The 16,260-nt window shown below is 39.7% G+C and overlaps 1 protein-coding gene across 1 annotated transcript in view; it reads left to right on the top strand.

The window, feature by feature from the left end:
- Positions 1-5,141: 5,141 nt before the first annotated feature.
- The window catches only part of LOC105022181 (transcription factor Maf), a 54,022-nt gene continuing 42,903 nt past the window's right edge, over positions 5,142-16,260 (top strand). The window contains exon 1 of the mRNA XM_010890380.3: positions 5,142-6,560. Coding sequence (XP_010888682.1) covers positions 5,584-6,560 — 977 coding nt within the window. The 5' untranslated portion in view covers positions 5,142-5,583. The remainder of the gene's footprint in view (positions 6,561-16,260) is intronic.

Below are 16,260 nucleotides of genomic sequence, written 5' to 3'. Positions count from 1 at the left end.
CTCGATCCACAACGTTGACATCAGCAAACCGCTCACCCACACAACGCCATACACGCTGTCTGCCATTTGCCCTGTACAGTGAAAACTGGGATTCATCCGTGAAGAGAACACCTCTCCAAAGTGCCAGACGGCATCAAATGTGAGCATTTGCCCACTCAAGTCGATTATGACTACGAAATGCATTCAGGTCGAGACCCCGATGAGGACGACGAGCATGCAGATGAGCTTCCCTGAGACGGTTTCTGACAGTTTGTGCAGAAAGTCTTTGGTTATGCAAACCGATTGTTGCAGCAGCTGTCCGGGTGGCTGGTCTCAGACGATCTTGGAGGTGAAGATGCTGGATGTGTAGGTCCTGGGCTGGTGTGGTTACACGTGGTCTGCGGTTGTGAGGCCGGTTGGATGTACTGCCAAATTCTCTGAAACACCTTTGTAGATGGCTTATGATAGATAAATGAACATTCAATTCACGGGCAACATCTCTGGTGGAAATTCCTGCAGTCAGCATGCCAATTGCACGCTCCTTCAATACTTGGGACATCTGTGGCATTGTGCTGTGTGATGGAACTGCACATTTTAGAGTGCCCTTTTATTGTGGCCAGCCTAAGGCGCACCTGTGCAATAATCATGCTGTCTAATCATCATCTTGATATGTCACACCTGAGAGGTGGATGGATTATCTCAGCAAAGGAGAAGGGCTCAGTAACACAGATTTAGAGAGAAATATTTGAGAGAAATATGCCTTTTGTGTACATAGAGAAAGACTTAGATCTTTGAATTCAGCTCATGATAAATGGGAGCAAAAACCAGTGTTGGATTTATAATTTTGTTCAGTGTAACATGTAACTTTGTAAACTTTTATAGAACTTTCCAATTTCTATGTCAAAGTGCATCTGGTGAAAAAAAAGTGAAAAGCAAAGACCAGCAAAACCAAATTCACTCAAAAAGGGTTCCTGGCCACTTCCTGGCTCATTGACAGGTAACAACATGTATAATCACATGGATGAACGTTTCTAGAGGTTGTTTATAATGTTGAAACAGCTCATTCATGCTTGATTCCTTACATTTAGTCAACATGGCTGTAGGAAATTAGATGGGTTTATCTGTCATGATAAAGTGTACTGGAAAACATAGTAATTGATAGGTCATCAGTGATTCCTACATACTTTATAAAACAATCCATAGCAAATGCAACTAGAGAAGAAGTAAGAATATTATTAAGTTATACTGCTAGATTTCCACAAAAAACATATTTTGTTGGACTAATAAAATAACACAGTTCTTTGTATTCCTGCTGACATTTGAAGGATTCAGTTCTTGTGCCAGTTCACTTCAACACTGTTTAGGCCCAATCCTCTAAACATTCATATTGCTGTGGAGCAAAGGAATCAAGATCTTTTCCTACATTCATGCTGGGTGAATGCACAGTACAGGACCCAGCTTGCCATCGGAATATGGACAGCTATGGATGTGACTGCTTAGCTGATGGTATTAATTAAGTAAAATGGAAGATAATAATTATAAAAAATGTACAGTATATGTAAAAATGACTAGTAACAGGATACACTGCAGAGGAATAATGGCCAATTACATGGTGCCTTAATATAATATAGTCACAACTGTACTGCCAACCTGCAAATTACTTTCTGGGTACTTTTTCGCACTACAGAGAATGGCTAATGCAGCTGAAATGCTTTATGACAAAGACCCTAGTGCTTAATGCAATGTTATGCAAACCAAGAAAGCTTTATATTCACATTGCACCAAAGAAGTGAATCAAATCAATTGAACTCTAACAGAAAAATATCTAGAGAGGTGCTCAGAGTTCGGTTCATTCAAAGCTTTGGGGGATCTTTGAAGGGGTCTGGCTTCTGTTCGCCCATTCACACTCCACAAAAAAAAAAAAATAGAAGCACTGTCCATTGAGTTCTAGGAGATTGTTTGAAAGGGACCAAAAATGTATCGTTGTAATCCTTAGAAACGCCAACATGTGTAGTCTTCCAAGCCAGGATAATCTTCAGACGTTATGTTTTCTTTATCAGCTTCTGAGCATCAGTGGACATATGTAAAACAGTGTTCCAACTCTCATCCTGGGAGATCAACTGGCAGCACAGGTTTTCTTTCACGCTCAGCAGTAACACTTGTGATTTAGATTAAGTGTACCATATTTGAAAGCAATGCATGTTTGGGTAGAAAATGAAACAATATATAATCAAAGACTTCTTGATATAATGCAGTAATGTGGAAAGATTTTTAAAAAAAAGCTCATGCTTTATTGTTCCCTTCACTTGATGGACAAAAGAATATTACCTCAAGATCCATTGACAGTTGTGGAGACCCTGGTGAGACAACACTGTATCAGTCATTTATGAAATGTCAAAACTTACAAAACACCTTAGTGCTTGAATGACTTGTATTAATGTGACGAACAAAGGAAGTAGAAGTCAAGAGGATGGGAATGAGAGGAAACTTGGAAGTACCCAACTAACTCACACTGATGACTGTTCCACAAGTCCTTTATAATGGAAGGCACACCAAAGTGTTAAAAACTGAAACACAGAGCATTAAATAATCATACACAGATAACATCTACACTATTATGACAGTTTGTTCACCTTTATTTTAACAGGTAAGTAGTCTGAGGACACATTGTATTTACAGAAACGACCTGAGACCAATATGGCTTAACTGTCTTGCTCATGGACAAAATGGCACTTTTTTTTTTCTGACAGTTGATGGCGTAGTCAGATTTGGAATAAGTAGTGTGAGTGCATATGCCCATCCTGCGTGGTGTCAATGATACAGGCTGTTCCTTTACATAAATTGACCAATGTTTGAATACAAAATGTACAAAATTTAAATCTGATCAAATAAGCCTGAGGTAGCAACATGCAGCCTTTACATTTACTGTTGACAGATTCTGACACTCACTGACCTCAAAACACCGAAATCCTCACATGGTGTGCACATTTTCAAATGTCTCCTGGAGAAGACATAGTTTCTGTTTAGATAGGCTTTTCACTTTCCATCTTCCTCTCGGCCCATATTTTCTGATGAACCCAGCCATAGTGTTCTGAGAGGACACAGGTTGGACAGGTCATATTTTTGACAGTCAAAGCGCTCCTTGAGTTGAGCAGGTCTAGACCAAATTAGCTAAGTGGAAAAACATTGAAATTCCTTGGACAGGTCTGTCGAATTGACTATGGGTTTAAGAGAACAAAATTAAAACAAAGAAAATATTACAGTATATGCCCACTTAGTATGTTCCATGTATTATCAGACACATTATGTACCGTGTATATATGTATATGTATACACACACTATGGAAAACAAGTGAAAATGTTTTTCTAATTGCAATTATTACGAATGAAACGTGCAATATTAATAATGTAGCTATTAGCACAAAACAAATTGGATAAAGCAACATCATTTTGATCATGTGTTTAATGACATATGTTTAAAAAATTGGTTTGTTTCAAAAGACTCACTTAATTTACAGAGATTTACTGCAATTACACTTTCATAGAAATGACTGTGTTTACAGAGCACCAGCACAGTGGCATCAGAAGGGACATCTCTACTCTCTGATATGTATCCATCCCATCAGAGACTCTTCCTCAGAGGGAGCCGCCTCTCTTTGGTGTTTTAATGAATAAAACAGTGTGTTTATCCTCTGTGTTTAGTGTTAAGTCCCCATGAACAGTCACAGGGACCAGGATAATATTTACTTGTGTTGAGGCACAGGGGATTTGGTGCTGTGCTGCTGGAGGCTTTGTACTTCTAGATGTTGCTTCCCCGTGTGACACGCTCCACAGAGAGAGGTGTTATTTACTCTCCTCTCCTCTGAGGATAGCCCTCTTTATTGTTTGTTGTTATGTGCCACCACTCCTGAGGTATAGAGAAAGTGAGGGGCTAGGCGTCTTCTAGTCGTTATAAAGGGAAATTAGCACGGTTTGGGAGGTTTCTCCATTGTAAATGAAAGACTGAGAGGTACTTTAGTATTTTATGGCCTATAGACTAACTTGGAGTTTGTTTTGAATGGTTTATAGTGAAAGTGACATCCAAACCCTGGTCCTGTGACCTTCTTCAGTGTGTTTAGTCACCTTAACTATTATCAAATGATCACTTTATTTGCTTTCACATACAGATATTGGAAATATATTACTGTACAAGGAGCACATCTTATTTTTTTAATTATTGTTGTTATTATTTACAAAGTAATGTGATACCCCAAAACGAACTTAATCGTACCACCTGCCGTTTACTCTGACCTAGGTATACTGTTTTATTCCGAAGGGTGGCGCTGTTGGGTTTGCTAACAGCCACTCAAATGGCCGGAACAATGTTATTATTATTTTAATTTTTTTCAACAATCGCTACCCTTTCGAAAGCATGAGTGTACTTTTAGAAACTTCCCTGATCAAGAAGTGGCTACAATACAGAAAATGCAAAAGTACAACAATGAACATGTCCTTTAAATGGGAGTAGTAGAAACAGACACATGCACCGCGAGGGGCGAGTCAGCGGGTATTACAAGGTGAAGTGTTCCAACCATCCATCGTTCCATAATGAAAGCTATTAGTTGTAAATAATTACACTAACCTCAATACTAATTCTAATTACTAACTAATTTGAACCTTATATATATATATATATATATATATATATATATATATATATGAAGATATGTATATATATATATATATATATGAATATATGTATATGTATAACTTAGCCCAGCATGCTTTTTCATTAAGCTAACAATAGAAAAGGCCTGTCCATGTATCCGGGAGCCAATTAACTAAATGGTCATGATTTGCTTATAAAGCCTAGGCAGCCTTATTTTTTAGAATTGTATGACAGAAATAGGATTAACATACTCACCATAAAATGTCCTTTTGAAGATCGCTAAATTCAATTGGTTATGTGATGTTTCATTATTTTGTTTGTAGCCAACATTGCTTTTATTCTAGTCTGGAGAGTGTTGCTGATATTTCTCAAAACTTTGGAATCTCTACTATTATGCTAATTAGCCCTCAAAGCGAGATAGCTCATTGGCTGTGAGTGCAAGTCCATTTAATATTTGAGCCCTGACGTCAGAACTACTATAAAACTCAGCAATGCTTTTAAACTCGTCTGCGGGGGTTGATCCCTTTAAAAAAACTATTTCAGTCAAGCCTGGGTGGAGTTTTTTTTCCTTCTCTACAAGGCACGAATTTGCCTGTGACACGGCACGTGAACCTCCTTCAATTCTAATCCGAAAAAAGGCATGAAGTAATAAATGTTAGAAACACACAGAACTACGCGCAGACTAGGGGAGAGAGGGGAGAAAACGGAGAGAGAAAAGCACGCGCCGCTCTAGTGCGTCTGTGCAAAGACTGCGTAAAGAAACAAATATACAACTTAAAAAACTAAAAACGTGCGCTGCGCAGTTAGTCCGGACAAAAACGCGTTTTTTTCCCTAAACATTTTTAGAAGATAAAATAAATAAAGAAATCAAGCTGGCTCAGTGCGTTTCACAGCAGCCTGCTTTGACAGGTGCTGCTCAACCCCTTTGGAGGACTGCTGTCAGCAGTAGCAAGAGGATGGCATCAGAACTGGCAATGAGCAACTCCGACCTGCCCACCAGTCCCCTGGCCATGGAATATGTTAATGACTTCGATCTGATGAAGTTTGAAGTGAAAAAGGAGCCTGTGGAGCCGGATCGCAGCATCAGCCAGTGCAACCGCCTGATCGCCGGGGGATCCTTGTCTTCCACCCCGATGAGCACGCCTTGCAGCTCGGTTCCCCCTTCCCCAAGCTTTTCGGCGCCTAGCCCGGGCTCCGGAAGCGAGCAGAAGGCTCACCTGGAGGATTTCTACTGGATGAGCGGCTATCAACAGCAGCTGAATCCCGAAGCGCTGGGCTTCAGCCCCGAAGACGCAGTAGAGGCGCTGATCAGTAGCAGCCACCAACTCCAGTCCTTCGATGGCTATGCTAGAGCGCAGCAGTTTGCCGGGGCGACCGGGGCAGGAGGCGGCATGGCCGGTGAGGAGATGGGCTCAGCAGCCGCTGTGGTATCGGCCGTTATCGCTGCAGCGGCAGCCCAAAACGGAGGTCCCCACCACCACCACCACCATCACCACCACGCTGGGGGACACCACCCCTCCACCGGAGTCCCGTCCAATGCCAGCTCGGCGGGCAGCCACCAGCACATGGGACACCTCGACCTGGACGACAGGTTTTCGGACGACCAGCTGGTGACCATGTCTGTTCGGGAGCTCAACCGACAACTCCGCGGGGTCAGCAAGGAGGAGGTGATCCGACTGAAACAGAAAAGGAGGACCCTAAAGAACAGAGGGTATGCCCAGTCGTGCCGCTACAAGCGAGTCCAGCAGAGACATGTTCTGGAGGGCGAGAAGACGCAGCTGATCCAGCAAGTGGATCACCTCAAGGCGGAGATATCGCGACTGGCCCGGGAGAGGGACGCATACAAGGACAAGTACGAGAAACTCATCACCAACGGCTTCAGGGAAAACGGATCCAGCAGCGACAACACACCCTCGTCCCCAGAGTTTTTCATGTGAGTTTCACGGCTTCGAAAAGAGTAATCCTAAAACTTTTTAAAAGAGGAAAATAAAACGATTTTTATTTTGCTAGGCGCGTGATGTTTTCGTGCGTAATGATGTGGTGTGGCAAAGACCCAAATTACAACTTTTATTATATTTGACAGTCTGTTACATATATTCTGAGAGTGGCATTAGGTTTTCTGCGGTAAGGGTTTGCAATATAATGTTACCATTGTTATGAAACTAGGAAACTACTTGAATTTGATCGATCGGATTTTGATTTAAATGGCCTTATGGATCTTAGGCTATTAGTTGTGTTTTTAAGGAAAAATATCAAATGTGCGTTTTGTTTCCCTCAGAAATGTATACTTGTTAGTTAAGGCTTATGCACCAAACCCAACTCAATATTCAGTTTTAATTTGAGTTCAGTTGAACTGAAAGGTAACTCTTCAATATTTTGTATTTTGTCTTTTTCTGAATTTGTGTTTTTCAAGCCATTGTCATATAATCCTTGATCGATGCTGATCGTGTTAGGAGCATTCAAGATGTAGGGTCTGTAGAACCAACCATGCGGGTCATGTGCGGTACGCTGTTTGAATTTCCTTTAGTGAGTTGGGGTGATAACCACATGTAATGACATGCATTGTTGATAATGTTTGGACTCATCACTTTTGGATGGATTTGGGACCAAAAAGAGTGTGGAACTGTACGCCCCCCCCCCCCCCCCCACACACACACACACACACACGCACACATATACACACTCATAGACGCGCGCGCAAACACGCTGACGCATTAGGGCCTACCTTTCACTTGTCAGGCACAATTACGGTGGAGAAAGCAGGACATTTTGAATGCTCTCTGGAACGGAGTGCGGTGTTCTCATGAACCAACTTATACATAGCAGTGTATGCAGTCTATTATTCATCTGGTGGCATTTTGTACTTCTGGATTCCTGTGGATTCCTTTATAATTCAAAAAAGGCATATTTCAGTTACGTGAATATTCAGAGAATATTGTTTTATAATGTCACGTAACCAGTTGCTTTCAAAATATTTTAAGATTATTTAATTACATATAGCACTACTATGTCAGCTTTTTTCAAAATGCACTACATCGTTTTCTTCTTTTTTTATTTTATACAAGTGTGGAAGAAGAAAATTACAAATTGAACAAATCAGATATTTGCAATCTTCATTCAGGGGAAGGTCAAACGTGAAACGGATCACCTATAACTTGTGGAAAGGTCCCTTTGGTGATTTGTCTTTTCGTGATTATGAAGGAATTTGGGGATTTATTGCCCACATGTTACCCGCAACACCATATAAAAACCGATCCAGTGCTCGCTAAACAGATCATCTGTTGACTGTTGGGAACAAGCATTTGAAATATTGACATGGTGTTAAATAACTTAAAGTTAATATATAAAATGTCACCATTGAATAATGGATATTATGAGAAATGAGTTTGTGTGTAGGGACATGTCATTGAACATATGTTTAGACAACACAGTAGGGATTATATATGTTCAAAACTGAATATCAAAATTTCCACCATTCATCAATAAATGTTTATGAATGGAAACAATCTTTCAGTTATTTCTTACACATTCATTTTGACAATTATTGTTATGTTGACTAACCGGTTTTATTTACCCTAATGTCGTCGATGAGGATTAATTAGTCGTAATTCAATAATGTAGTTCATAACCATTTTGAATTCGTGTATATTAGTTTCAGACCTCTCTTTTAATCTCTGTAAATGTCTGCCTCCCGTTGTGTTTTGACAGTAAGCACATTTTAAGAGGAAAATTGTTTGGTGCTTACAAGCTTACTTGATATAATCTTGATGACTTGATGTGTTTAAGAAGCTGCAATAACGTGTTGTATGTAGCTCTCCCTTTGTGGTGTGTGGACATGAGATTTATAACTTATTAATTTTAGTCACATCCTATTCTCAAAAGGAAAATAAAATATTCCAGATTATTTAGGCTCATATAAGGTTTGTGCATTTCACATGACGCAAGTAACAGGTCCTCAGTCCCCTTTTGTTAATAATTAAGTGAAGAGCAAACGTTTAGCCTACACTTTGCACGGTACCAGGTTTAGAAATTCGACTCTGAACCTTTCAACTCAAAAGTTTAATTATAAAACACAGCATTAAGATAACCCGAGTAGGTGAATTTATTTTGCTGAATAAAAGCAGTCCCTTTTTTACCTCAGGTCAGTTGAACAACAATTACTCTATAGCCTATGCGCAGAGGACCGAGAATGAAGTTCAACAAGTTGCCTATCTATTTTCAGAAATAATTGGAAAAAGAACAACCTACAAATCTGTTTGCCCTTACGCGGAAACATATTTTGAAAGTGCAGAAAACGAAAATATAGGTGTCGGAAATTCTAAACACAATCCATGTCCGACTGGTAACATCCGTGTAGTCTACATATGAAAACATATGTACATTTTGTCATAATTTCTTCAATCGACGTTTCAGTCTGAAATATCACAATCTAATCAAATAAAGTTAACGGAATAAGTGACGTTACGTTATGTACAGGCTATGGCACAAACGGACAACTCCGGGCACTTTCTTTAAAAGGTGATCCTGCATCGCTTCCGTTTATTTCGCATAGTAGTCTAATGATATTGTTAAAAATGTAGTTCGCTTAAATATATGCACAGTTCTGACAGGTAGGCCTGGGGTTAGGGGTATCATTTACACTGCAGGATTGCCTTTATACTGCAGGCCAACTGAACGCATTAGCCTTAAATGGTAAGGAAAGGCTATGCATCCCCATTAACATACATCAAGCATATCGGGAAATTTAAATAGTTTTAATATTGGCTATCACATTTTGTTTTTTAATCAATTCATTCTGCATATATTCCAGTGTAGAAAGAGTGAAAGACATGGAATGCATTTCCCAACTACATCTTAATACAACTGGTGTGTGTTTGTAATTCAGTCAAGTTGCTACACTTCCTCTCAGTTAGTCCTAAGGAGATACACACCTCTCTCTGTTTATCTCCTTTGATGCACCCCCATCTCCCTTTAATATTGAAATATCTTTAAGTTTAGGAGAAGATGGCGGCTATGGGTCCCATCCCCCTGGTGCTGCCCGGCTACAGGGCACGGAGAGGTGCAGGCTGGGATGGCATGGTCCTCCCATTGCTAGAAGGGATGATTTCCCCGTTTGACTAATAGGAGAGGGAAACTGATAAAAAAAAAAAAAAGCTTCCTGCTCCTTTAAGATGATAAACGAAGGGAAAAGCGGCAGGGCAGCGACCAAGCCTTTTAGTGGTCCTTGGTCCTCTAATTTATAGCCCCTCCATCTGATTAGGTCAATATAGTGTGCTATTTAATTACATTTGTGTTCTAACCTGGAACTGGAGACACTATACTTCTTTCATTGAACAGCTTTTTCCTACCAGCATGTATAATTAGTGGGCTTGACTGTGTGGCTTGACCTGGGTCTATATTACAGACAGTATGTAAAGATTCATCTGAATTCACAGGAACACTCGCTGTGGAAAGCCACAGCCAATTTTTAATAAATAACAGTTTTTACCCTGGTTTCATTTTTGTATTTACATTTTTGGTCACAGAGCACTAATGCATTATATATAATAACCTAATCATCGGACGTTGTAGAACATTCAATAGGCAGACAATGTTATATGTGTGTTTACGAACATATGAATAGGAGTTTTAGTGTTTTCATGACTGTGTGAGCACTTGAGTAAAGCCCAGAACCTATGGGGTTTGATGAAGTGTTACCAGGTCACTTCCTGTTTAATTAAATCAGCCATGAAGATCAGAACAGAAAGGAAACCACCACATCCTCCGTACACCTCAGTATCACAGCACATTTGCCCTGAACTTAAACCAAAGAATGCCTTAACCTAGCCATGCGAGGTGGTTGCGCAATTTGACATTCTGCTAACAATGCTTAATGCAACCTTAAATGCTTGACTTTTATCACCACTTCATCCATAAACATCGATCCCTGCTGAAGAAATGTTACATTTCAAAGAAAAATCATGTTCGCTTATTTATTTCTCTCTCTCACTTCTCTTTGATTTTGCTTGCGTGCACAAACAGACACAAACACACCCACACACACAACACACTCACATATATTTGAACATCTTTATTTTGATCGACAAAAACACATTTTAAGAAATCTCTAAATATTTTCCCTGTATGTGGGAAAGGCCAGTAGTACAGACAGCATGCTTTTCACCACACAGCTGGGCCGTCCAACAGCCAAAGCAGAGCAGTTCCAAAAAAACGACTTTGTCTCGGGCAGGCCTGCAATCTGGAGACCACACACTGCAAGCCTGTATGTGGCAGAGGCTGGCAAACATCACCTCTACCAGCCTGGCAGCCGGACTCCTCTGACAGTGGAGAGTCTGTGTGTTGTTGTGGAGACCCAGGCTAGGTCGGCGAGACGGTGACAACTAGCACCATACCGGTCTTGGTCAGAACGCAACCATCAAAACGTGTGCAATAGATGCACACACAGGCACACACAGGCACACACACAAAAACAGGCATGTATATTAGATTAACTTAATCGGCGTTGTGATTCCGTTCTCTGTTGGAGCATATTGACTGGTGCGCTGAGTTCATTTCTACCGTGTCCAGTGATTGGGTTATTACAGATAATGCAGTTGTCTCTTGTCACACTATTGGACTTTCTCTCCTAGGTCAACAATGGGAAATCACTTTGAAATGTATTCCTATTGACATCTGAATCATCATTATGCACTTCACTTTAATGCTTTTATTAATGGAACAAGTGCTGCGTGCGCACGAGTGCATGTGTGTGTGTCCAGCATGGTGTCTTTTATTTGACCTTGTGCTGAGAGTCTGTCCAAGCCTCTATTCGTTCAGTCTGTTTATTTAACATTTGTTAAATGTAGACAGTCTATTTTAGCAGATCACTTTTTCTGTAAGCATTGTTATAAATAAATTGAATATAACTGAAATGCCATGTTAGTAGGCTAAATTCCTCCACTGCATTTTCATGCTCTTACTTTACATTACTCAGTAACAGAACAGAAGTGAAAATCAACACATTTTGAGAATACTTTCACAATTATCTCAGTATGCTGGAGAGCTGCTTTGGTATAAATCAGCAATGTTGTTAATTGATACATGTGTAAGACACATACTCTTTGGCTTGCCCCTATAACTGACCTCTGAAGGGGTTAACCACATGTTCACATTCCAAAGAGGAAACCATTTCAGTCTCTTCCACTCACTCCCCATCTGCATCTCTCTTTGTGAGTGGCCATAAACATTTACATTTAAAGTGATTTAAATCAACCACGTTTATGGATCTCTGTACTGTGTCCATCACTCTGCCACTGAAACACAGGAGTCACAGACATATCTGTCTTTTCCTCTCACGCTCTCGCTCTCTATCCTTCTTTCCAAACCACCCCCCCCCTTTTTTTAACTTTAACTCTTTCTCCCTCTCTCTGTTTCTCTTTCTCTCTCCCTCTCTCTCTGTCACATCTCTCACACTCACTCATATTCCCCCACTGTCATTTTGTCTCTCTCCATCTCTGTCTCTCTCCATCTCTGTCTTTCTCCATCTCTCTCTCTCTCTCTCTCAGAAAGCAGACTTGTGCCACGTATATGAAAAGCTAATAATTGAATGTTCCCGCCCCTGTCAGATGACAGGCTGCAGTGGAAGTCCTCTATTTATGAACAGGCTTGGATTGGTTTCACTGACATTCTGAATAGCCACAGATATTTGTGAAGGTTTGTGAATACTTGAATACTGTCCAGTTGTATTACATGTAGTCAAAACCAAAACAGATGTGCATGTATGTGATACATAGACACACACAAACACACAAGCTGGCTGTAAAAATAAAAGCATGTTTGAGTGTGATTAAACATTGAATTGATGTACGCTTCTAGATCAATCTCATTCAGTACTGTTCTTTACTGTACGATACATTTCACTCTCAGTTACATCTGCTGGAGAACCCTTCGTGGTCAGAACTGATTCATGTGTTTGTGTGTGCGTTGGTGTGCACGTGTGTGTCTGTAAGTGTGTCTTAGGAAGTCGATGTCCAGCATTGCGACTTTTATTTGACCTTGCTCTCAGTGTCTATCTAGTCTGCCTGTTTGGTGTTAAATGTAGACAGTCTTTTTGGGCAGACACCTTAGTTTCTAAATACGCCTTCATTTCTAAATAAGCCTCCATTTCTAAATAAGCCTCCATTTCTAAACACACCTTCATTTCTAAATACACCTTCATTTCTAAATACACCTCCATTTCTTAATATGCCTTCATTTCTAAATATCTTGAGATATTGGGTGGTGGGTGGTTTCACACCTGCATGGTAGTAGACCAGCGCACATCAGACTGAGTGAGTAACATTAAATAATATAGTTATGAAATAGTATGAAATCTGATTGTGATTGGCGTGATCGCAGACGTCAGCTGATATGTCGTTGTCCAATGACCACTCAGGTTTCTTGTCTAAACTGGCTATGCTAATGAAATAAGTCAGGAAATGATGTATACCGAATAGAATTATGTAGAGATTTTTCTGAATAGAGATTTTACGGATGTTTTAGACTAGTTTACAACTGGCAACCCATTTTAAAACAGACTGCAGCTAATTGTTTAAGGTTGCAGTGATTTCTCATATGGGTTTTTGCGGACATGCATTTGAAATCATCAGCATATGTACTGTATTTAATTTAACATTGTTATGAAAAGATCCAAATCTAAATGACCTAAATTCCTCAGCTTGCATATTTTTGCTCGTATTATACATAACTTATTAACAGTGCAACAGTTTAAACCACCTCCTTACTTAGGCTATTTATGCTGTAATTTATGCGTGTAGCGTGAGTGCTTGTGTGTGTGAGTTTGTGTGTAGAGATGGAGCTGAGTTCAACCATTCCAGTGTTTCAACACTGCATTCAGATCACTTTGTATCTTCTGGGCCGTTCTTTTTGAGCTTGGCCAGAACATAGTTGTGGTATCTGAGATTGTTCTGTCAATTCTCACATAAAGTCTTCATTGGGAGGATATATGTCTGACGTGATTTTTATATTTTTTCACAAACAACCTTTGAGAAAATCATGATGAAAATGTCCATTATAGGCCCCATTTGGCTTTCTGTATGAAACTATGATCCCTCACTTGTATACAATACAGATAACATCTTGGTTTCATTTCATAGTGTATAGTGTGCTATACAATAAGGACTGTCCTAATTTAGAAGTTTAGTTTTTCACATTGATTTATTTAAGATTCATAATATTAAACAAATCACAATTTCTGACATTTCAATTAGAAGTCGACCATTTCTGATTTTTGAAGGTCGATACCGATTACGAGGATACCAAAAAAATCTGATTGCTGAATAATTAGCTATTGATTAAAAAAAAAACATACTGAATGAACAATTAGCATTTTTGATAGATTCTTAAGATATTACATGAATAAAATTGATTGTGCGTCTTGATATTTGCTCAATGAATGAACAGCCATCAGAATTAGTGCAGGAAGGTGGTAGCACAGGGCAGTATATCCCGATTAATACTGTTTAACACCTAGAAAACACTTGGAAGGGTCTATAGAGGTCCAAAGGGCAACAAGTCATTCACTCTGGTGCATTCTAGACATTTAGGAGTCTAAAATGTGCATTCGCCACAACAATTGTTGAAAGCACTTTATAAAGCATTTCTAAAAAAAGTTTCATAAGCTTATAAGTTACACATTATATACTGAATAACTTAATTAATGTATTAATTAATAACAATTCCCCTTAATCATCAGTGCCCAAAGTCTACTGATTACATTGTGTATTCCTTGATTATTATCTCAGAGATAGCATAGGTGTCAGTTTAATCTTGGGAAGACAGGCTTGAGTCACAAAAAGACAAACCAGGCCAGGGTAAGCATCTTTGGATCTTTGAAAAGCGCTATATAAATTGAATGTATTATTATTATTATTATTATTATTATTATTATTAGTGCTGCTGGTACTGTCAAAAAGCACTGCTTCAATAGATCACCTGCTACGTGTGCTGGCTTGCAATTATTCACCAATGCTCATTTGAAACTTTCTTCTCAGTGAAATAAAGTCAACCTCAAATTTCAATGTTCTGTTTGTTTGGAACTAAACACTTCTTGTGAGCTCCCTGGTACATCTGGATATGTGACATTATAGGTCATTAGCCAATCCCATCCTCTTTAAGGATAGTACAGTACATTTAACTAATTAGCCTTTATCGTTATTTCCTTTCTAATCCATTTGGGTGCATATGAAAACAATCTTAACTTCATGTCAAGAGTGCCTACAATTTTGTCAAACATCTAACCTTCACATTCAATTTAAATAAGACACCAAAAATATTTTTAGTCCACACAGAAATTTATTTTTTATTTTTTCTTCCCCATCTCTCTCTGACCATCTCTCCTTCTTTATCACTCTTTCTCTGACCATCTCTCCATATCTCCCTCTCTCACTCTCTCACTCTCTCCCTCTTTCTCTGACCATCTCTCCCTCTCTCCCTCTCTCCCTCTCTCCCTCTCTCCCTCTCTCCCTCTCTCCCTCTCTCCATCTCTCCCTCTCTCCCTGAGCCAGTCTAACAGACATTGATCTCCAACCAGACAAGGTGACCCAACATGTTGTTCAGGTCTTCTCTTTTCCCTTCCCCTCCTTTCCTCTCCTTTCTTTCCTTTCTTCTCCCCTCCCCTCCTTTCATTTTTCCTTTACTCCCCACTCCACTCCCCTCCCCTCCATTCATTTTTTCTTTACTCCCCACTCCTCCCCACTCCTCTCCTTGAATTTTTCCTTTATTCCCCACTCCTCTCCTCTCCTTAAATCTTTCCTTTACTCCCCGCTCCTCCCCACTCCTCTCCTTTAATTTTTCCTTTACTCCCCACTCCTCCCCACTCCTCCCCACTCCTTTTTCCCATTTTCTTAAGCTATACGTGTGAACGACCCTGACCACACGTTGGTTCTCTGTGAGGCTTTTTTTATGATGCCAGCAGCTACATCCCAGACTGGTGTGTGTGTGTGTGTGTGTGTGCGTGTGTGTGCGTGTGTGCGTGTACTTGCACAGGTTTGTAGACAATCCCAATAATGCCTATATTATGTCTGTACTATAGAATGTAAATGATGTCTAGAGATGATGCTAAAGTGCACTGAAACAATATGTAAACAGATATTAACATTTCATCATTAGCCCATAGAGACAAGAGGGAGGTTTGTATTTTATACTGGAATAGGGTTATAGTCCAGATCTTCACCTGTATTTTAGTTAATATTTTCTGACTGTCTGTGTACCTTGAAAAAATGCCATTGTTTTGAATTCTTCTTCTTGACTGGATTTCTCTAAACATACATAGTTGTTGAGAATCGCTAGTTACTGGGCCTTAGACATCATGCTTGGTGTCTTTCGGTTCTACAAAACAAAACAAAGTGTATGCCTACCAATTACATTTAGATACTCTTATAGAATAGAAATACTCAAGTCTCAAGTTCATGTAATTTTCTTTTACTCAAAACCACTTGCAGATTACAACAGCACGAGAGAGTACAGAGTACATTTGGGTGGTCAGTACGGGAGTCAGATGCATTTTAAGTTATGTATTTTTTTTTAAGTCCGGAAAATTGATGCAATAGAAATGGCTGGTTTGAAAGGTCTTAGTTTTGTCTGTACCCTCAGCC

The sequence above is a fragment of the Esox lucius genome, chromosome 19 (assembly GCF_011004845.1).
Source record: "Esox lucius isolate fEsoLuc1 chromosome 19, fEsoLuc1.pri, whole genome shotgun sequence".
Taxonomy (NCBI): domain Eukaryota; kingdom Metazoa; phylum Chordata; class Actinopteri; order Esociformes; family Esocidae; genus Esox; species Esox lucius.
Note: the sequence above shows the minus strand (reverse complement) of the source record. Positions and strands in the feature narration are given on the sequence as shown.